The sequence below is a fragment of the Lytechinus variegatus genome, chromosome 17, assembly GCF_018143015.1.
Source record: "Lytechinus variegatus isolate NC3 chromosome 17, Lvar_3.0, whole genome shotgun sequence".
In the NCBI taxonomy this organism is placed as follows: Eukaryota; Metazoa; Echinodermata; class Echinoidea; order Temnopleuroida; family Toxopneustidae; genus Lytechinus; species Lytechinus variegatus.
The window spans coordinates 12,092,991-12,116,964 of record NC_054756.1 but is presented as its reverse complement, the minus strand read 5'-3'; the positions used below and the strand labels follow the sequence as shown (position 1 = coordinate 12,116,964).

General features: G+C 36.3%; 2 protein-coding genes across 2 annotated transcripts; one reads left to right on the top strand and one right to left on the bottom strand.

Moving 5' to 3' along the window:
- Positions 1–2,266: 2,266 nt before the first annotated feature.
- Positions 2,267–9,612, bottom strand: LOC121431269 (nucleoside diphosphate kinase 6-like). The gene is made up of 5 exons (XM_041628779.1): positions 9,420–9,612; positions 6,533–6,635; positions 5,098–5,221; positions 3,565–3,641; positions 2,267–3,018 (listed from the first exon to the last, which is right to left on the bottom strand). The coding sequence occupies exons 1-5, from the start codon at positions 9,498–9,500 to the stop codon at positions 2,852–2,854; spliced, it is 552 nt and encodes a 183-aa protein (XP_041484713.1). The 5' UTR covers positions 9,501–9,612; the 3' UTR covers positions 2,267–2,851.
- Positions 9,613–14,576: 4,964 nt separating this feature from the next.
- On the top strand, positions 14,577–23,236 carry LOC121431413 (monocarboxylate transporter 2-like). Its single transcript, XM_041628978.1, has 4 exons — positions 14,577–15,261; positions 17,717–17,857; positions 20,101–20,997; positions 22,935–23,236. The coding sequence occupies exons 1-4, from the start codon at positions 15,060–15,062 to the stop codon at positions 23,105–23,107; spliced, it is 1,413 nt and encodes a 470-aa protein (XP_041484912.1). The 5' UTR covers positions 14,577–15,059; the 3' UTR covers positions 23,108–23,236.
- The last annotated feature ends 738 nt before the right edge of the window (positions 23,237–23,974 follow it).

Below are 23,974 nucleotides of genomic sequence, written 5' to 3'. Positions count from 1 at the left end.
TCTCATTGTTTGTCCAATTTTTCTCAAACTTTCTTTGTTATTCTTTGATTTTTCTGCTTCAACACAAGCCTACTCATTCCAAAGGTTTCATTCCCCTTAACCCCTTGATAAGATGATACAAGTACTACATACAATGAATGACAATATTATTATACATTAGTGACTGGCCTCGAGCGAACAACGAATACACTGCACGCAACAGAATCACACTGGGCTGAGTCTTAAGATGAAGGAAGGGCATTATATGTGATGTTCCCTGACAGGAGAGACATGCAGCATTTTTATTATAATCCAAATCAAGACATCAAAGATCATGAAAATGGAGATCTATCTTTGAAGAATAGGGGTTGATTGTGTTATGTTTATTATCAGGGATTCTGAGCTACATGTATACCTGTATCATTGTGATGTAATTACATAGTGGTGTACCTTGGGACACATATCCATCGTTATCCCTTTTTCAAACATTGTGACGCATATTGTTGCTGTGTTCATCAGAATGGTGCATATCTCTTCGCTTTCAAATGCGCCCTCAGATACCCGGATGTCAGACCGAGGAATGTACAAAGGTATATTTTGCGTTGTCTCTGCATGCAAAGTCGGTACGCGCATGTGTCAGATGTCGTCAGACCAAGGAAAGTACAAAGGTATATTTTGCGTTGTCTCTGCATGCAAAGTCGGTACGCGCATAGAGACCGAGCAAATTGCAAATAATGTACCTACATGTACCCTAGATGCCAGTATTAATGAAATATAGGGTACTACGGTTTTGTAAATGACAACCCCAGATGTCTGATATGGATAATAATCTTAATGAGCAAATGTGAAGTAGGTGTCTATCAAAGTCATTTTAAAGGTGAAGTCCACCCCAACAATTTAGGGAATATAAGCCCAGCACTGAAGATTTCATCAAAATTAAGTATTTTTAAAGACATTTAATCCATGTTGCCGATTTTAGGGTTTTATGCAAATTGAAATGTCCATAAGTCATAAACTCACTTTTTTTCCACAAAAAATCAGTCATATGCAAAATAGTGATTCAGTGATATTCACATATTTCTTTTCGTTTGTATTTTGTTAAATGAATTATAAAATATTTCGATACATTATCTCAAAGTCGATTTTACAATTAAAGCATCTCTTTTAATCCAAATACGTTGCAAGGATGACAATCCCACAGTTAAATGAGCAATCAACCTTGTTCAACATTACAATGAAGAAAATATATAAGATATATCACATTACAAAATATTCAGTGACTTCATTAATTCCCTCATTTGCACACTGACCACGTTGTGTAAAACTGTTTTGTGAAATCAAGCAAAACTTGCATAAAATAACTTTCTTATTTCATAGGGTACACTATATTAATGAAATTTTCAGCACTAGGTCCACATGTAGTTCAATTCAAATTCCCTTTTCATTAAAATCAATCAACTTTTTTTTGTTGGGGTGAACTTGCCCTTTAATATAGTAAATTAGTCAAAAGTAATTTACCACAACTTACGACATCAATAGCTTGACAAAGTTTTGGAAACAGTAGATTCAGAAAAATCACACATACAAGATGGCTAAAAACAATACTAATACAGGGCTCTACATTAGCAGAGGCCCTGAAAAACCAAAAATGGGAGTCGGGCCATCAAATTCTGTAAAAACCGCACTTTGTGGCCCGATAGGGCTATCAAATTTGCTTTGCGGGCCAACAAAAACATGAAATTAATGGTTTTGGTGGACTAATCAGGCCACCAAGAAAAAAGTTGTTGTGGAGCCTCGAGTCAAATAAGTAATAAAAAAAGGAAGGGTAAAAGGGTCCCTTGTTTCCTTTCCAATAATACAAAATCATTCATTCTCCGGAATACCATTTTTGCTTTAAAGAGAAATGCCAGTAGTTGCAGTAAACACTGATTTCATGAGAAAGTCTGTAAAACCAGGCTTAATTGTCAGTATATCATCGAGGATCTAGATCTGGTACAGTTACATAAACTGAACTTTGTGAAATCTACGATGAAAAATGTTCACACTGAAGATCATCAACGCAGATAGGCACACGTGGGACAGTGTATTGTTATTGCTGGAATAAAGACCCGACGGAAGTGACCGAATCCGCGCTTACTTTGCTTATTTCTCAGCAATTACACAATTTCTTCCAGAATCCTTTGGCACATATTTTTTAATCATACAAACAGACACTTGGGTGGTCATATTAGATTCTGTTTAAAGTCATTTTGAGATCGTTACCAGAACTGGAATTTATTTTTAATGATAAATGAGCCACTGTATAGTTGGGCATTGAAAACTTGGGAGATAAAAGAGAAGCGTTTGAATTCACCATACAATTTGAATACAGTCACCTACATGTAACTTGGCGAGCAGTTTGTCATATGCTACTAAGACCCCGAGTATATTCAGTATGCTATTAGAGCATTATAAGCAAAGTGTGTCTTTGCCATTTGTGGAGGGGTGGGGGGGGGATTTGAATCCATCACAAACAGTTTGCGCACCACATGAAAACCAAACTTTACCAAACTAAACTTCGGTTATGGCTGTTCGCACGATGCTGCTCTTACATTTTTGTGCATGCGATCCTTCAGCATTTATGACAACAAATCAATGGATGATCAAGGAATGTTGCACTGTTTCCCGAACTGATACAACTTTGTGACTTGTTTTGGTTTTTCGGGCTGGGTGGTGAGATTCTCATACATGTACGATCAGAAGCACAGCTTCTTTATTGAGCAAGAGTAAACACACTCAAATAATTTAAAGATTTCAACATGACTCTTTTCTGCTTTCTGAATATCTACCCTCATACAGTTGTATAAATTAATAAATGTCATTTTAACATGTGTCATCTTTCTGAATACATGAAGCTTGGATTTGGTATATGGATCCCTCTATCTGTACAAAAGTCAATCTCCCCTCCTCTGAATAATGGTTCATCCCGCTCATACCATTGGGCGATATTGAATTCTGGGAAGAAAAAGTTGATTTCCTTCGCAGCAGTCTCAGGGGAATCTGTAAAAAAAAATCACATAGAAATTATACCTACTTAAAATTGGATATTCATTGTTCATTATAGGAAGAATATTTATACACAATATCAGCACATGAAAAAGCATTAATGATCAGCACAATTCAGGGTATGGTGTATATCCACACAATTCTTTTTTTTCTTTCTTGGCAAAGGTAATAATATGCTGTTGTTTCATCTTGTGTCTTTCAATTTCATCTCCATTATCAATTTCTGTAGTTTTTAGCAAGTTCTTATTCTATGTAATAGCTACAAATATTGGTTTTAATCTTGATGGATATCAATTCTCTCACCCCCCACTTATCACAAGAACAAATACGTGATGACAATGACACGCAAAAAAATCAGAATGCCTCTGGTCAGCATATATACGGTGAGTGGATGCATCAAAAACCTTTATTTGCTAATTCTCATTTGGGTTACCTTTAATAAGTGATATTTCCTTCCCCTCCCCCTTGCCCTTTTAATCTCTCTCACTCCCCCTCTCTCTATCCCAACCTCTCCTTGTTTCCTTCTACATGAATGCATACCTGAGCCATGAGCTGCATTCCTTGTGTCTGTTAAGCCATGCTCTCCACGGATAGAGTTTGGTTCAAGGTGTTTCGCTCTGTTATGGATAAAAAAAAATTATAATAATTAGAATCTTATTGAAATTGTATACCGTAATTGCAAATGATAAGAAAACAAACATGAAGATTTCTGGGTAAACTTCACTACATGTACATACCTGTATATCAAATGACATTTTTTCCCCTCATCAAACATATTCATAAACTGTACCAATTTAATGAAAAAAATTGTCATTTGAAGAATTTCTATCAAAAATATTGCTTCATTCACAATTTTCGAATTATTTATATTTCATAGTGTCCTTTTTCCTGAAGTCTTGGATTGTTTTAATCAAGCACATATTCATGATTTTTGTAATTGATTTCAAGGCCTATTTAAAGAAAACCTAGGAATATTCAAAATGAAAATATAATTTAATTCTTAATAGTTTTCAGTGAACATGCAACACACACAAGACTAATTAGAGTTTGTTTTCTGAACTCATGACATGAAAATGCTAATAAACTTAAAGGAGTGTATTTTCAATCAGAACATTTAATTGTACTTCATTTAGAGTAGAATCAAAGTCTTCAAGGAAACATGTTCAGTACAAATTTCCTTCCTTATTCCTACACCAACTCTAATAAACATCCATGAGCAGAATTTAGTCTTCAGATGGCGCTATTTCCAAATGCATTTTATCCTGTATTGATCAGTATAAATCACTTGATTCAGATCAAACAAACTTCATTTGTCAAACACAACATTCCCATATACAAATTTATAGGGGAATCCATTCCATATACTGGTAGACATTTGTAAAGAAATAAGAAAATAGGGGGATATGAAAGTTTGAAAGGAATAAAAAGAAATCTAACAAGTGGAGCGCATCTGGCAGTCTCATCTGCATCACACAATTCAATATAGCAGCAGTGCTGACTTTGATAACTACTTGAATATAATTATTCACAAAAACACAAATCATATAAAGATACCATCAGAAAAGCAGCGCCTATAGTTTCACTCTGCTACATTATGCAGGCGAGACAGAAAGTGGTTATTAAGTAAAAACATACTTTGGTATTTTGAATTGGCCACATAGATCATGTCATTGTGATTTATAGGTACAGTAGAATAAAGACAGGACCCAAAAGGTTAAAGGTCGTTAGGATAAAACATCAAACTCCTGTTGAAGAGATTCAAATTGTCTCATGAACACATGCTTCTCAAATTTCTTTCAGCATCGTTTTTTCCTCATGTTCTTCCTTTTTCATATTTAAAAATTCTAGTGCATGTACTACCAGTACCACAGCTGGAAAATCTGTGAAAACCTACTGTCTTTATTAAAGATATTAGACCTGTTTAATAGTTAAGATACAGTTAACAAAATTTGCAGGCTCATCAGATTCAACGTATACTGCTAATGCCGACTTTGGCACATTATCTGTATGTGGTCTTTGAAGTTTCCAAAGACATTCTATACAGAACTTTGTGTGGGTCAAAGTTTAAACTACCTGAATGTTTTTGTAGGTCCCATCAATTTCCGCCATCTTTCTATTGCATTGTCTCCTGCCAAAACCTGAGCACACATAGGACCACTCGTCATAAAGCCAACAAGACGATTGTAGAAGAATCGACCTGACAAAAGTAGAAAGTGACAAATTAGTCAATTTTATACAGATCAGTGTGTACTACATGTACATAAAGAATGCTGCAAGAAGGGCACCTGGCAGGTCGATTTTTGTTTTCCTGGGCTACTTTTTGAGTTCAGCATATTGTGCTACATTGCACTACAGTCTACATTGGGCCCTATGCAAATTTAAGGCCCAAAGGGGCTCTTTATTAGCCCCCATGAGGATTTAGCTAGGAATTCCGGTGTGTGATACAAAACTTCCTTTTTTAAATTATGTAATCAGCTGTACTTGTTAAGATCTCTTTTTCATTTGTTTATATTTGTTGTTGTTTTTATATCCAAAGGTGCTGTTGCTGAGATAGCACCATTAGCATCTATGGATGATGTGCGTGCTCAACAAGATATCACAATTATCATTATTATTATTATGGCAAATCTACAGTCTACATTGGGCCCCATGCAAATTTAAGGCCCAAAGGGGCTCTTTATTAGCCCGCATGAGGATTTAGCTAGGAATTCCGGTGTGTGATACAAAACTTCCTTTTTTAAATTATGTAATCAGCTGTACTTGTTAAGATCTCTTTTTCATTTGTTTATATTTGTTGTTTTTATATCCAAAGGTGCTGTTGCTGAGATAGCGCCATTAGCATCTATGGATGATGTGCGTGCTCAACAAGATATCACAATTATCATTATTATTATTATGGCAAATCAATCCATACTTTAATAAATCCCCTATAGAAAATAATGTACAAGGTGTTAATAGGAGGCTTACACTTTTGGATCTGACAAAGGGCTAATGAAATTGGCTACTGCTAGAAAGAGACATCCTTCTGTTAAATAAATGATTTCTTTTACTGACTGAGCACAGCACAGTCAGATTTACATTGTACGTGGGGCTTTAATATTAATACCTACTAATTTTAATACTATGAAAATCGTCAATGGTAGTTAACAAGGACAAATTTTGCTTAACAAATTTGATTAGCATTTTTTTTTGGTTATAAGAGAAAAGCTCTCAAATAATATCTGTAGTAATACATGTAGTAACCTCTTAATATTGGTAGTCCCTAAGGCCTGAATTCACAATGGTGGTTTTGAAAACCACCAGTTGAACCCATGGTTTATGCAAATTTCCTGTATGTAAATTATGCTTGATTTACCACGTGTACTGAGTAGAGTCCAATACGGATGCACGCTTTTGTCAGTGCTCCAAATTAATGCCTGTTCCCATGGTTAACTACGTTATTTTATTCATGAGTCCACTATTTTGAAGCAATAAGAGTATTAAAGTACTCTGCCTTACACATACATACCTTCATGTTCGGCATAGAATCTTGCTGCATCTGATTTTGACCACTGCAACCTCTTCGAGCAAACAACAAGAAACCCATTCTGAAGAATTATCTGCTTTATTGTCTGCATTAAAGAAAGAAAAAAAAAATTAACTTTCTTTCTGGTCAGTTATTCCAAATGTTAATCTATCCTACCTACGCAAAAACACCTGAATTACATGTACATGTACTTGGCTACCTTCTCGGAGGGCATCCTCGCCGCGGTAGCTGGATAGTGCTGCAAAAGAGTAGGCCTTATACTTCTTTTGCAGCATTAACTGACACTCCGAGACTTCTAATTTTACCTTATACTTAAAGAATGAATAATACAAAATAAAACATTAACACTTGTTTTTAGAGTAAGTTGATGTCAAAATATATTCAGTCTGGGGCATGAAGACTTGGAACTCTGCCCAATATCATTTTGCTTGCCTCGCTCGATTTGTATCATAAATAAGAAAACAAAGAAATGTTTCCAAATTGAAATATAGATCTAAGTACGGTACAATGGCCAGAAATAATAGTACGAATAAGCTAGCAGAATTTTTATCATACCACCCATATTATTGAACGCCAACGAAGGCAGTTTCTAAAACCTGTTTGCTTTATCTCACTTTTCCACTAAGATCTATCCCTTTTGCGTGTCATATGAAAGTAGTTTTGTGCGCAGATCTAGCGTACTGGTAGGACCACATGCAGTCATTAATAGGTCTCTTTAATTTTTTTTATTTTCAACAAATGATGTCTCACGCTTTCTTTAAAATTAATAAAATTGAATCCTTGTATATGGCCCTGGGAAGTAGTTTTGTGTGCAGATCTAGCGTACTGGTAGGACCACATGCAGTCCTTAATAGGTCTCTTTAATTTTTTTTATTTTCAACAAATGATGTCTCACGCTTTCTTTAAAATTAATAAAATTGAATCCTTGTATATGGCCCTGGGAAGTGGGGTGCTTGGGTTGTGACCCCCAAGATTTTTTTTTTTGCTGGTGGTGTGTTTTTTGTACACATACAGCAGGGGGAGTGGAGGGAAGTTGAAAGTGGGGTAACAGAAAAGGGGCACTTTTTAGTGATTTTAAAAATGGGGGCATTGAGCCCCCCGCCTATCCCCAGGATCGCCGCCTCTGAACCAGAGGCAGCACCCCTGGAAATCAGTTTAGTATGATATTCGACCACAATCAACTCATCTTTAGAGAGATAACCTCTTTCTTTTGTCTTTTTTTTCAAAGCCAGCAACCACTCTTTAAAAGATTTCTCCTCGGACAGTCCTCATGATTATCTCAAAATTTTCAACATTTTTTCTTCAAAACATCTTTATAGTAACGGATGGTATACCCGGTAATCATATTACTAGCAGTGGCGGTATTGCCACCCCCCCTTCCATTTTTTTTTCAAGTACTTTAATACAGGAAGAAATATGACATTGATTTTTGTACCGCATTATTTCGTTAATAATTTTATTGGTAGAAATACAAAAAAATAAACATTTTTCATGTTTAGCCCCACTTTCAAAACTATTCCGCGGCTCCTTGAAGAATGGAGAGATGGATGGAACTTGGAAGGAGAGAAATAAATAGGAGGAAGGGGTGGATCCACCTTTCGCTAAAGGGGGGACGAATTTTTTTTCACCCATAGGGGGGGGCCTAGATCTAGTCTTGAGGACGCAATGATGATGATTTTTTTTAGATGTCATATATACTTCATCATTGACGTCTTGACACTCTCTCCATAGACTCTTCAGCGAACGACCAAAACAAAGATGGATTCCCCCCAAAAATCCATCTTTTTAAACCGAAGTTACTCGAAGTTTGTTAATTTTATTAATTCTTACACCTTCCTACGCCTAATGCGTAGGAAGGTTTTAAATATTACTTTAAAAAATGTAAAAAAAATGAAGATTTCTTACCTAACTGATGCCGCGTAGACCCCTCGTTCCACATGTAAACAACGGAAATACAATAGCGTCGACCCTTGAACCGCTTATGTATGACGTACTTCCGGAAAGCAATGCCGGCTTAACGAACAATTTAGAGATAAAAAATCTTATTTAACAAATATCAAAATTTATTTTGTGATCATAAATAATTTATATATATTAATATGAATTATTTATGATCACAAAATAAATTTTGATATTTGTTAAATAAGATTTTTTATCTCTAAATTGTTCGTTAAGCCGGCATTGCTTTCCGGAAGTACGTCATACATAAGCGGTTCAAGGGTCAACGCTATTGTATTTCCGTTGTTTACATGTGGAACTAGGGGTCTACGCGGCATCAGTTAGGTAAGAAATCTTCATTTTTTTACATTTTTTAAAGTAATATTTAAAACCTTCCTACGCATTAGTCGTAGGAAGGTGTAAGAATTAATAAAATTAACAAACTTCGAGTAACTTCGGTTTAAAAAGATGGATTTTTTGGGGGAATCCATCTTTGTTTTGGTCGTTCGCTGAAGAGTCTATGGAGAGAGTGTCAAGACGTCAATGATGAAGTATATATGACATCTAAAAAAAATCATCATCATTGCGTCCTCAAGACTAGCCTAGATCTATATTTAGTACTGATATTTTTCCCCAATCGGCCGCGCGAAGATGATTTATGTGTTTCTTTGAAGAAAAAAAAACAGGCTACGTGAATGGATAGGGATACCTGGCTTCGTTGAGAGTAACCTTACGTTAGTAAATGATTTTTACTCTCTAGAAGCCTCCTGGCTACTCCCCCCCCCCCCCATCCCATGTTACCGGTATTCCAGCGCGAAACCCAAGGCAATTCTCCCCTTAACTCTCGCGCTCCTTTAATTTTCCGAATCCGGTTGCGGGTGGCGCTGCTGAAGACCAGTCCACGTCCAAAATGAGCAGAAACTTTACTCACCCCAAATTTGTAAGGATGTGCTACAACATCAGGTTTTATAATAGCTAGGGTAAGCTGAAGACGGGATACTGAGCCACACATTTTTCATAGAAAGAAATTGTTAAAACATCTCTAACGTTATAACTTGAGTTCGATGGATGACTTTTGTTACTTGGCAGCCTTCTTCCTCTCAGCGCAGCTAGCTTCGGCAACTAGCTATCGTACGATGTCGGCGAAATAACAAAAAGAAAAAAGAAATCAGGGAAGCGTTTTATGAAAGGATTTGTCAGACGTTGGCCGACAAATACTGTTTTATCAGACAGTTACTATGATAACAGTGACTCAAAGCCAATAATTATCAATGCAAGTTGTCAGACCTGACAACTTGTCGGACGAAAATGTTGATGAAACGCTCCCCGGTATGTAAAAAAATGGATTCTACCCGGGGGCCAATAATGAAAAATCACGGTAAGACCAGTAACAATTATTTTTTTACGGGTTTCCAGTAGAATTTTACTGGTTTCCAGTATATTTTTACTGGGCCAGTTGATTTTAAATGGACCAGTAAAAATCAACTGGAGAGCAGTTCCAACAGTTCCATTCCAGTTGAAACAAAGTAGTAATACCAGTTATTTTTTTTAATCAAACTGGTGTTACTGGTCCAATAAATGGTTTTCAGGAGATTTTTAATGGTTTCCAGTATATGTTTACTGTACCAGTTGATTACTTACTGGACCAGTAAAAATCAACTGGAGACCAGTTCAAACAATTGCATTCCAGTTGAAGCAAAGTAGAAATACCAAACTGGTGTTACTGGTCCAAAAAATAATGACTTAGTCAGATCATTTGACTAAGTATGGAAAATGAATCTTGCAATTCAGAGAAAGTTATTATCGCTATCATTTATCATTGTTATCACCATTCTTCTTATTATTATCATTGTTTTTATCATTTTATTACTGTGATATTGTAATTATAATAATAATAATAAAAATATATTATTATCATAATTATCAAGTATTAACATTATCATTAAAATAATTATTTCCTTTAATTATGATTAATATCAAAGCAAGATATATTCCTCTCATAAAGCCAAATGGTCTAAAGTAATTTAGTGTGTGAATTGAACTGGTCAAGACCAGTACAGTAATTCTGATGATGCTGATCATGTGGTTTACCCTATTTGCATATTTCCTATTTTTAAAAGAAAAATCAGGATTTAGAATAGAATATCCTTGCAATACTGCACTCTTTCTAAATAAGTGTGTGAACTAATTCACAATGAAAATGTGTAATTCCATACATCACATTTAAAATAACAGCAGAAAATTGCTATCCATCTTTTCCATCATATTTAATGGTATAAAACAAACCAAATGCATGTAATAAATTGATCCAGTAAGACCAATACGAGGACCAGTTTGACAAGATTGAGGACCAGCCAGAGCAGAAGAGACTACCAGTAAAGACCAGTTTGAATTAGATACCAGTATGAAGACCAATAAGACCAGTTTAATTTTTTTGACTGGACTAGTACAATTTAACTGGACCAGTATGACCAGTTAGACCAGTAAACCGATGTTCCAATTTCCAGAGTTACCAATTAAAAATTCTACTGGTCTAACTGGTGCAGTGAAACTGGTTTTTCCTTCGGGGGGGGGGGCACTTCCATTGACAAGTGGATACCATGCGCGACCATGGGGTCTCGAAAAGCACCCTAAACATTAACCCAGGGAGCTCCGGCCCGCTTCGCGAGGGAGGCACGGGACTGGGGTATATTTATATATATACACATGTAGATTGGGGTCTTATGTAATGTGGATGTAAGATGTGGAAACAGAAAGTATGCACTTAAGCCCCAGAAGGAAAAACCAGTTCCACTGGACCAGTTAGACAAGTAGAATTTTAACTGGTAACTCTGGAAATTGGAACATCGTTTTACTGGTCCGACTGGTCCAGTTGAAATTTTCACTGGTCCAGTTAAAATTAAACTGGTCTTGAATTACTGGAATTTTATACTGGTCTTGTTTCTGGTGGTTGTTACTGGTCTCACTGGTCTTCATACTGGTCATGCTGGTATCCAATTTAAGCTTGTCTTTACTTGAATTTTCTTATGGTCTGACTGGTCCTCGAGCTGGCCGAACTGGTCCTCGTACACTGGTCTTACTGGATTACTGTTGGTTGGTTGGTTGAGTTGAGTGGGGAGGCCCGTGTGGAGGTGGCGCTCATCCATCGATATCCGATGATTTCCGCCAGGCTAAGCGAAAGGGATTCCTCCTCGGGTCCCCCCTCCCCTGTAAAGCTCTCGTTTTGCTATTAATTGCACTCATGAAATACAGATTTACCGTGTGAGATATAGATTTACCGAGGAAAGGCGTTGTGGGTATTGAAATCTTATGATTATTTTGTTTAATCCCGGGGGGGGGGGGGGCACTTACATTGACGAGTGGATACCATGCGCGACCCAAAAAACACGTAAAAAGGATGTCTTTTTCACGATAGGGCACGTTACGTACGTAACGTGATAAGGGTGTCAAAAACACAAAAATAATGAAAAAAGGGTATCTATTTCGCTAGGAGAATTACGTGTTTAGGGTCGAATTTGCGGGGATGATAAAACAAAATTAAAATGTTTTATAAAGGATGTCCTTTTTGCCCCAACACTTCGTGTTTAGAGTCCATTTGCGCGAGGTGTAGAAGCTGGGGTCATACTAAACCAAATAAGGTAAAGCCGACGACCGAAGGACCCGTAACAATAAAACATTCCTGTACTTGTTTAGGGGTTCATTTCATGGAATATTTGCCAAGAGTATCGTTTTGTTTCCAATACTTGTTAAGGGTAGGGTTTCACGCGCCAATACTTGTTAAGGGGTGCATTTTCAGAATATGGAAATTACTGACGTGTTTAGGGTGCTTTTCGAGACCCCATGGTCGCGCATGGTATCCACTCGTGAATGGAAGTGGCCCCCCCGGGGAGTCTTCATAACTAGATCTATTGTTTCAGCCTTCGTTGTGTATCATGCTGCGATGTCATCAAATTGTTAAGTTGACAATGCCTCACTTCGAAATTTTATTCATTTCTGAAACATTTTTTTATATTTTTTTTTCAATATACTAAGAAACACCAAATAATATGATTTTTGTTAGGTGATTGGATTGTTTTTGTTTGATCTTTTCTATCCTTCTATCTTCATTCTTCTATCCTTCCTGCTTGCCCTTTTTGTTCCATCTATCTTTATTTCCTGATCCTTTTTCTCTCTCTCTGTCCATTTTTTCTTTCTACCCTTCTTTTTTTTACCTGCCTTCTTTATTAAATTTCATTTTTTTTTTATTTCCTTATTTTTTCCTTAAACTTTTCTTTGCTTTCTTCTCCCTCTCTCTCCTTTTTCTTTTCGTTCTTTCTCTCCTTCCGTTATTTTCTTTTTTTTTCATTCTCTCCTCCCTTCTTTCTTTCTTCACTCTCTTTCCTCATTTCTTTCATTCTTTATTTTATTTTTCGTTTATTCTTTTCCCTTATTTTCCGTATTCTTTCTTTCTGTCTGTCTTTCCCTCCCTTCCTTCCTTCCTGTTTTACATTTTTCTTGGTTTCTTATTTTCAAAGAATGAAGGAAACATGCATGACTTTCCTTTATTTTTCTTTCCTCCTTTTTTCTTACTGTTTTTCTCTCCTTTATTTTGTCTTTGAATTCACACATTTATTTAACTTATCTTCTTTTCTTTTTGTATTCAATTCAAAGAATGATGGAAACTTTTTTTATTCTTTCTTTCATCCTTCTTTTATTCTAACTTCCTTTTCATTTTTTAAATTTTTTCCCTTCATTTCCCCTTCATTTTTTTCTTTCTTCTCAAATCATCTATTTTCTTTCGTCTGTTCTTTCTCTCCTTCATTCTTTCGTTCACCCTCCCTTCCAATTCTTTACATTTTTGTTCACAAGTCTAACACTGTGTAGCCTTAATTCTTTGTTGATCTTATTTAGTCGATTGTCCCGTATTTCATTTTGTGAAATCTGGTCACCCTGATTGAGACAGTCGATGATTTCCCTTACTATGCTTGTTGTGCTTGTTGGATTTTTCTTATTTTATTCAAATCAACTTTTTTGTGGTGTTGACTTGTCCTTTCAATTAATATAAAATTGTGGACGTGTAATACGCGTTGAGGAACAGAAAAAATATATTATGATTCTTCTCTGCTCCGTGGTTCCATTGTATCATGGAATCAAATCAACCACTGATCTTTACTGAACTGAAACGAGCAGAAGGTGAATTGAATTTATTCTGTATACATGACGCTTTCGTGCATAAACACCACGCTAATACTTTTTTTTCGGATTATCATTGGAATGCAGTCAGGGGTGCATGATTATTGGCAGCAGATATATTTTGAGCTGTCAGTCAGATACAATATATTTTGTGAGAAGGTTTAAGCCTGGTATTTTTTTTTGCTGTTCTCTGGACCGGTCAGATCTCAATCGCCGAATGCGTGGGCGCAGGATACAATTTGATTTAAAAAAAAAGAATCAATTATGCTTATGTATGATAAAAGCGTTGTTGCTTCAATTTGCTAAATAAAGCACCTATAGTGGATGTTTTGGCATATCGAGTAATATGTTTATACAGAGTTATTTCGACACTGAAGCGAGAGAGCAAAACTTTCTACATTTTTCAAAATTCAATTTCATGCAAGATCTTTACATTATGTTAAAAATATATCATATTTCACACTTCTCTCTTTGTTTTTTTGCCCCCCCCCCCGAGCCTCCCTACACAATAGTGTATTGAAACCTTTGCTTCTGGTTGCCTCTCAACAAAATTTAATAAGTGAAGATCGCTGGGATGGTAGCACATGCTAGTAATTTGAATTTTATTCCTTTGATCCCATAATTACGATTGATATCATCACCGTATTATCAAAATGTTAAATGTCAAATTGTGGACGTGAACTGTGCGTTGAAGAATGGAGAAAAAAAGGGTAAAATTTAGGACCATGCATGAAACACTACTCTTACACCTTTTTCAAATCTTATCAAACGCAATAGATTGCGAGCAAGGATTTCGTGCAATTTTGTAACGCATTGACAATGTTACTTTAATCCGCTCCTAGACATGCTAGATCAGTATAGACAGCAAGTGCCAGCAACTCAGACAAGAATTAAGTTACCAAGAAATAAATGAAGAGATCGTTACATAATGTCTAAATAATGTTGACTTGAAGGTAACGTAATGCACGAGTCAACCTATAGAATATTCAGCTTATACATTCTTCAGATAAACAACAACAACTCCTGGGAGAAACGAAGAGAGATCGAGGCAACGTACGACCGTAATCATCACAGTGCTCGCGCATCGCAGCCACACGAGTTAAGATAATAACATAGAGATGTATATTATTGACCTCTATATGTATAATAATCGAACTTGACAATAATACACTTTAATATAATACAGCAAGGCTCGATGTCGTATACAATGAATCTCTTCCATGCGTATTATTATACACAGCACGTATCACATGTACGTTCAGAATAATACTATCAGAGCTATTTAGCAGATCGATAGATCAGATTGCAGTTAGATTCGTCTCGATGATAAGCTACAGTATATATAATTTTCATGAGGTTAATTTCTTGATCTACCCTTACGAGGCTAGCTAGGCCAGCCATGATGGGTTTATCGCACGAAGAATACTCCTGCCATTGGGGCTTCGTGGTTTTGGCGGGCAAATTCTGTCATTGGGCAATTATGACGGGGCTGTTGAAGTCGTTCAGCATCTTCATACCACATCTAGTTGAGCTGATGGGGACGAGCTATGCTGTAATTGGACTGGTGTGTAGTGTAGCTGATTCACTGGGGTGCCTGGCGGGTAAGTAATATTGTGATCATTAAGATCCCTTTCTCCGCTGGTATCATTTATTTTATGCTGGTGGCTCTCAGCTGGTGGTAGCACACTGTACATAGACCCGCCCTACTGAGTATTCAGTGTAAAAATAATGATGTTGATGATGATGATGATGATGATAGTAATAATAATAGTAATAAAAATAATAATGAGGATAGTAATCATAATGAAAGCAATAATGATATAAATAATTATAATCATCGTCGTCATGATATCAAAATCATGATAATACAAATAATAATAATCATCATCATCATGATAATAATAGTAATGAATAATAATAATCATCATCATGATATTAATAGTAATAAATAATGATAATGATGATAATAATGATAATATTAATAATGATGATGATGATAATAGTAACGATATTAATCAGAATATTGATGAAAATGATAAAAATAAAAACAACAACATTGACTACTTTCTGCTCATGGTGCAGTAAAGAAAGGAAGTCGAATGAAATATTAAAGAAGGGGGTATAGTATTACATTTTTGTCTGGAAAACCGATTGTACGTCCGTACATGGTCCATTCGTATAAAACACAAAAACGGGCTTTTACAATGTACATGCATGTACTTGAATTTGTAAACGGGAACGATGTCAAAGTTGCGATGACAGTGCCCCCTCAGTCCGTGCAGTTTCTAGATGCCCCCTATATTTCACTAATTGTGTGCATTATAAAGGTATGTGATGATCTGACAGAATCGTTCCGATTCGCCCATGGGCATGCGGGCATTAACTATGTCTGGGGTTAGTATGTAAACACTGATATGAATCTATTCATCTCTATTTTTCAATAATGCCAATTTCATGGCAGTTGGCAGTAGATGACCATGTATCTTTTGAAAATATATTGCTCGAAATATATTCTTCGTGTACTGGCGTGCAGATAGGGTGTGGGGCCACGGCCAAAGATCCCCAAAGGTTTTACGACCAAGAAGAAAAGGGAAAAGGGGAGGCAAAAGGTGTGAAATATGGTACATTTTCTGAATATTGTATCGAAATAGTTCTGGATTGACATGCTCACTAGCGTCACTCGCTCTTAGCTCTTTAGAAAATGTACCCCATACGTCATGTCTATCCTCATATTTCATTGTGCATTACGGCTACACTGTTTGAGTTCTTAGACGTGCATGTTAGAAAACAAAATTTTTCTGGCATAAGATGTGAATTTCTTTAGGTTTGTTTGTTCATCTGTAGACCTGCAGAATATTTCCGGTGATCTCCGACCACATTGGAGAAAGAAGAAGAAAAAAAAGGAGAAGGAAGAGGAAGAGGTATAGAAGAAGAGGAAAAGTAATAAGAGAAAGAAGAAGAAAAACTACAACAACATAAAGAAGACAAATAATAATAATACTGGTATTATAATAACCATAATAATAATAATGATGCACTGCAAAAACTCCGGTGTTGATTTAACACCAGCCCGGAATCTATATGTCCACACCAGGGAAGTGTTGAAACAACACCAGTTTGGAATCAAACCGATGATGTTTTAATACTAATTGGTGTTGTATAAATATCTATCTGGTGTTAGTTCAACACGAAACAGGAGTTGTTTAACACTTCTCTGGTGTATACAGATTCCGAGCTGGTGTTAATTCAACTCTGGAGTTTTTACAGTGTGATGATAATAATAATAATAGTAATGATGAATTAAAGAAGAAGAAAAAGAAGAAGGAACAGAAGAAAAGGGAAACAAGAAGAAGAAGAATAGGGAGAAGCAGAAAAAAGAAGGATAGGAAATATAGGAATGAGAAAAATAATAAGAAGGAGATAGAAGGTCGGCATTGCTATACGGTTGAAAAACAAGATAACCTCGACATAACAGGAAAAAAGTCATTTATGGAGGTACAAACTGATCACCGGAAATATATGAAGATGACAATGACGCTATAAAGCAGAACAATTGGGTGCATGTGATTTATAAAAATTAATTGAGGTTATCTTGTCATGCCGCCTGGATGAAGTTAATAGATTTCAGGAAGAATGATAAGCCACTTTCCCCTTAAAAACATCGCTTAATATTACAAAAGTCTCACAAAAAGTAACTTGAAATGTAATGTGTATAGTATCCACAAATTGCTATTCAATCGTTTTGTTCTCTTTTGGTCACGTTAGCACACCACAAGCATGAAAAGATGAAAATATGTTCTATTAGTCTTATAAGGTTTTACTTTGAATCGTAACTACCCTTTCAAGTTGATAAGAAATATAAATGATGGAGTTGCATATGTAAGTAGTTCGCTACAAATAAAAAAATGAATTTGAAAATGAATGATACATTTTTTTGTATTTCGTGCAAAAAATCTACAATTGAGTTTTTGACTGCAAATAAATGATGAAATAAAGAAACATTACCAAATTATCAAAAAATATCGCAAAAATCTTTATAAATCTATTGCATTCCAGCACCACTAGGGGCTTTCATCTTGAAGCGAGTGACTGCTCGAAATTTGGGTGTCTTCGGTGCACTTCTCTGCAGTAGTGGAATGATAGGAGCTGCCTTCTGTACCCGGGTCCTTCCTCTTGGTGTGTGCATGGCCACTCTTGGTGAGTTTATCTGGTTAATGCCAATTCGGACTACTTCTAGTTATAATGTTAATAAATGGTGATAAGCCTAATGATAATATTGATGATAATAATAATGATTATGACAATGAAAATATTGGTGATGATTATAATAGTAATAATAGTAATAATAATGATAGAAATAATGACTACAATGAGAATTATAATGATGAAAATAATATTTATAATTATAAAAAAGAATAATAATAACGAAGACCGGGGACTCATATCACACTCGTGTGAAAGCGTTCGTAGTCCACGCCCAAGTGTGCACAAAATGTGTAAAATTATTTGTTTACTCTCTCAAATGAAAACTTGTTTTGTAATAGCAGTTCTAATCATGTAAATTGAGTGGTATTAGCCAAGTGGACATTTAAAGGAAATGCAGACAAAATCGTAAATGGGTTAAATGATAATTTGACCAGTTGCTTAGCCGACGTTGTAGACCATGTTGAATGGGATCAAATGGAAAGTATGGAAGGGTGTTAGAGATAAATTGCTTTAATTTCGTTATTTCCTTTTATTGCCGAAACTCATTAAAAACCTAACAATAACTGTTTGGTTTATATGTTACAGATAAACGAAATTGCGAGGTAGGTTCAACATACAATTACTGATGTTTATTTGATTATCTTGAGAATGGACAGGCCATATAAAAATGTTGCTTGAAATTTGCAATCTAAGTCAAATGTATGAAAATTTACCTTCAAAATTAAAAGAGCCAGACCCACGTGATCTTTTTTGCTACTATAAACCGATTCTTTGGCCATGTAATATATAAACCTGCAATATACTGAAATTGTCACGTTCAATATACAAGCTCTGCGTATCTTTCTGTGCACAAGAACTTAATTCAAAGGTCCTTTGTTATTGAAAAATAATAACAATAGCAAGAGAGTGCCCTTGACACACTCAATTGCCAAAGTTCATATTTTCACAAAGAATCAATGTAGACAATGAAAGAAAATATTGAAGGTATAGCATTAAAGGATGAAGGAAAGGAACGTTTAGTCAATCATTTTTTAATCCTTGTAAAATCTTCAACATGTTCAAAGGGAGGGAAAACGGCGCACTCCATAGATGAAATTAAAAGGAAATTTAAAGAAGAAAGGGAAGAAAAAAACTGGCGTTAGGTAGAGGCAAGATGTCTCTACATTTAAGGAAATTGGAAAATCTGAATTAAAGGAACATATAGGGAGAGAGAGGCAGAGGTGAGGTTGAGGCCGGAAGTTTGCATGCACCCGGGAGATTCGGGGAAAGGTTGGCGCTTGCCGGCCATCGTGGGGTCTGCTGTGTCTTATGAGATATTTGTGCTGTCGTGGCGGATTTGGTATCAAACAAAATACCACCCCACTTCATCGCATTGGTTTATCATCAGGAGCTGAAAAATATTCAGGTGCCATTTTCCCCAAAATCTTCAGATTTTAGACAAATTAAAAATAAAAACTTGACAAGAACATTTCATATCTCTTTTAGTTACTTCTTAACACAGACATTTCAGATTACACTTTTTTATTCAGTGGTGACATATCATGATAGAAATAGTAACATCAATCATAGATTTGACATTCATGTATTTCTATGAAACGATGTTTGAAAATATTATAACAATCAACAGAATATATTTGGCAGGAATATTACTTTTTTTCTTCAACTAAAATACTACCTGAAATATACTTTTCTCTGTGAAATCCGCCGGGAGGAGGGGGGCGGTTTGCCCCCTCGCCCTCCCGCGCCTGTTACGCCACTGTGCGCAAGCCATTAATTTTTTTTCTTCAATATATTGATGTGGATCTTGTAGTTTTAATAAGAATCCTAAAAAAAGCTCAAATAAAAGTCAAGACAGGTCAAGTTCAAGTCAGTGGGTCGTTGCTATCATCCATTGGTAGTTTTGCCAATTAGTTGTGATAGATGACTCGGCAAGTGATGAATTTCACGCAATCATTAATTGTCGCCGGAGCAACTGTCATGTAACCGCCTGTTAACAATATATACGTATTAGATTATCACCCATGGGTGTTATTACACCAATTGTGATTGTTAGTTTTACATCTATTGTTATCCTCAGTCTAGTGTATGATTTTAACATCTTGGGTATAATGGTCCTGTATGGACACCAAACGGTGTCAGGTTGAACTCTGAAACAAACCAGTTTATATAGTGTGTTTTTAATCATCATTAATTGATATTTTTCTTGCACGTTTTTCTTCTTTTCTTCAATTAAGGTTTAGGAAACGTATTCTTGGTGATAACCATAACGACCAATCTCCACCAACACTTCCCTGCCAAGTTTGATGTCATCAACACCATTTCCCTGATCGGATCCCCCACTGGTGCCTTCATCACCCCGGTGATCACCGAGAACCTCCTGGAGATCTACGGGTTGGCCGGTACTATACTGATTCTCGGAGGATTAAGTTTTAACTTGGTCGTCTGTGCCCTCGTTCTCCGGCCACCAAGGAGGAAAAGGAGATGGAAGGGGGAAAATGACATAGAATACATGCGCGTCCAGAAGCCTGACACCGACGCTGATAAAAGTGAAGCCGTGGAAGATGGCGTGAACAGCGTCCCCGACATGTCTTCCAAAAGCAACACTGACGATATAAAAACCAAACAAAGGACTACATCCTGGATCGACTACATCTTCGACATCACAAACCTATCTGTCCTGCGAAGGACCCCGAGTTTCGTTCTCCTCCTGTTGCCAAACCTGTTGATGATGGTCGTGTGGATGGGTTGGACCTTGTTCCTTGTGCCTCACGCCGAATCACTGGGCATTAGCCAGTCCAAGGCTGCCTATCTTGCCATGCTCGGTGGGTTCGGCGGCATCACTGGCCTTATCTGTACATCCATCTTCCTCGTCTTCTATCCTCAAGTCGCTCTGAAGCTACCTGCTGCCACCTCCCTGATCGGCGCTTTTGTTTTCTTCCTGGACCTTGCAAGCAGCCACTACGTCTTTCAGGCTATTCATGCATTTCTGATTGGTGTCTTGATCTACCACACCAGCGTCTACATCTCAGTCGGGGTCAAGTATGCCTTGCCGGATGAGGACTTCACCATGGGATTAGGTTTGGCAGTATTCTTCTATGCTATTGGGACCATCACGGGTGGGATGGGTTCAGGTGAGTTCCTTGATGCCTTAAGAAAACGTCCCCTTTCCATTTTACCAGCTGTGATATAACCTCTTATTGTCTTGTAAGGTTGCACGCTTCATCAGATTTTCGTCGTAGACGGCGTAAATGCTCATCAGTAATTTTCACCCGAACACAATTTTGAGAGAATCCCGGACGGTTCAAAGCTTGGATAATTTTTTTTTTCAGACGCCCATGACTTCGCTATTTGATGGAAACAGGATTTTGGTTTACCAGTACAAAAGACAAATTCTTTCATTTAAAAGTATGCCAAGTTTTGTTCACAATACGATTTGTTTTTTTCTTCAATGATTGAAATGACAGATAAGCATCGGCCAACTAGACGGTGTATTGATTTCTTTTTTATTGAAGGGGAGGAGAATGGATACTAAATAATTCTTTATTGTGAATAGATTTATGTGTTTCATTATATCAATTATATTCATATATACTTACATTTCATTGATATTCAATCAGTGGCGTACCGTGGGTCACAGCATTGGGGGGGGGGGGCACCAGCAAAAAATTTGAGTCACTTATTTGTTATGGAACGCGCGAAGCGTGCACATTTGACAAATATACCGACCTAATAGAGGCATTTTAAGGAAAGTGCCATAAACGGTTACGTATCTCACTGATCAAATAATGCGAGCGCGGAGCGCGAGCTGAAAATTTTTAGTATTCAGACCTAAAAAGGGACATTATAAACAAATTTTTTACATCATGATATGCACCTTTTTCGTGCGAGCGCGAAGCGCGAGCTGAAATTTTTGTATATATTGTCCCCAAACAGGGACATTTTAAGGACTGTATTTTAGGAATCCATTAAGAGTATACATATCTCACCATAGTCATCTAATGCGAGTACCAAGCGCTTGTTGATTTTGTTAGAATTACATCTAAACACATGAAGCACTTGTAGTCTTTGTAATCATGATGAACATAGCATCTCACTAATCAAATAATGCGAGCGCGAAGCGCGAGCTAAAAATTTAGGAAATTCAGACCTGTAGAGGGGCATTCTAAGGCTTGTTTGTAGAAATTCACTAAGAACATAAGTATTTCACTAACTAAATGATGCGAGCGGGAAGCGCGAGCTGAAAAAAATATATATTTAGACCAGGAAAGAGACATTTTAAGGACTGATTTTAGGAATTCACGAAAAGCAGACATATCTCACTATCCACTAATGTGAACGTAAGCACTGACAGGCAATATTTCATATTAAGATCTTAAAATTGAGCAATCACGTTAGAAAAATAAGCATATGTCACGACATAAAACAATAATAGCATGAAGTGCGAGGAAATATATTTGGTGTATATTGACTTTTAAACGGGTGGTTTTAGTACAACAGGACTATCTATCTCGATAAACAAATAATGCGAGCACCAGTAACAATAAAGACATAGGCCCTGAGCAAATTATGTTTTATAAAGTTGTGAAAAAATGTTTCTCATGTAATATAACATAACACAATTATAACATAATAATAACATTATAATGAACATTCATTTCTTCTTTCCCACTACGTTTCTTTTCCTTTCTCCCCCTTTTCTCCTTTTCCCCGGTTTTTTTGGCCAGCCGATTGGGGGGGGGGGGGCACGTGCCCCCCATGCCCCCCGTAGTTACGCCACTGTCTTCAATGATACCATTTCTAGGATGATAAAAAAATCCTTGAATATAGTCCCTTCATATCATTTTACAGTCATCAATTCACGGAAAATAATTGTTAGGTTTTTTTAAACCGTCAATCTTTTGTTCAATGACTATCTTTTTTTAAAGACAACTTTGCCTTTCGAAATACATTACCTTAACGCACCTGTTACAAATTCAATGTAAATCATAACATTTCATTTCCTTTCTGGGAATACTGTTTTACACATTTCTTTTTTCCCTCATTCTTTATTTCTTCCTCCATAATATAGGTCTCATATATGACTTGACTCAGGATTACAAGTTGGTCTTCGTCGCATTTGGTTTAGCTGAAATTCTCATCTCAATATTCTATATCGGGTTCGTCGTTGTTCAGAGCTGTCAGCGAAAGAAGAGGGAGGCTTTGAGTCTAAATGGATCCAAGCATTCGGAATGTAAACTGTAATGAATATTCAAAGATGATTTGAAATTTCCCGAAACGCATTATATGAGAAAGGTTTTTTTATCAGCATTTAATTAACTGTTATTAATATCAAGAAAATAATTGCTATATAGGCGGATACAAGATTGATCGGGGGGGGGGGGGGGGGGGGAGCGGAGCATGTTTGCAACAATAAAGATGTCAATGAAGAAAACGGAAAGAAAACGGATTGAGGAAGGGGAGCGAGACCCGTTTGGCCTCCTCTAGGATCACGCTTGAAATTATCTTCAGAGTGCAAATGCATGTCGTTTTTTGTTTGTCAGGCTCTGTTTTTTTTTGAGTAGTAGTATACATTACCTGATGGATATTGCACTGTTCAAAATGATTTAAACAACACTGTTTACTGTGTGAATCGCACAGTAGTTGCTTAAACAATCTAAACAAGTGTTTAAACAACTATGTTAAAATGATTGAATCAGATTTTTGAATTTAAACTTTGTTGTTTAAGATTCTAAACACTTGTTTGAAATATTTAAACAACTACTGTGCGATGATAGTAAACAACATTGTTTAGATTATTTTTAACATTATACTTTTTTTCTTGTCATTTTCATCATCATCATCATCGTCGTCGTCACCATTGTCATATTCATCATTATCTTCATCTCGTAATCATCATCATCATCATAATCATCTTCACCTTGTCTTCATTGTCATCATTATCATCGTCATCATCATCTTATCATCATATATATCGTATATGCTGACTAAAAAAAGAACCGATATTGTAGTTCATCAGACTTTTTAAAGTTATCATTAATATTCTTTGTATTTAATTTCAGGAGCTATATGGATTTTGCCTTTGTTGATACCTCAGAAAATTCTTACCTC

Bases quoted from the DNA above. Each gene is read 5' to 3' on its own strand.
- LOC121431269 (XM_041628779.1), bottom strand. From the start codon at position 9,500: ATGTGTGGCTCAGTATCCCGTCTTCAGCTTACCCTAGCTATTATAAAA. The intron at 5,222-6,532 runs GTATGTATGTGT...TACTTTTGTCAG, and splicing joins ATTCTATGCCGAACATGAAG to GTCGATTCTTCTACAATCGT. The intron at 3,642-5,097 runs GTAGTTTAAACT...TATCCATAACAG, and splicing joins GGACCTACAAAAACATTCAG to AGCGAAACACCTTGAACCAA.
- LOC121431413 (XM_041628978.1), top strand. From the start codon at position 15,060: ATGATGGGTTTATCGCACGAAGAATACTCCTGCCATTGGGGCTTCGTG. The intron at 17,858-20,100 runs GTGAGTTTATCT...TCTTCAATTAAG, and splicing joins TGTGTGCATGGCCACTCTTG to GTTTAGGAAACGTATTCTTG. The intron at 20,998-22,934 runs GTGAGTTCCTTG...TCCATAATATAG, and splicing joins CACGGGTGGGATGGGTTCAG to GTCTCATATATGACTTGACT.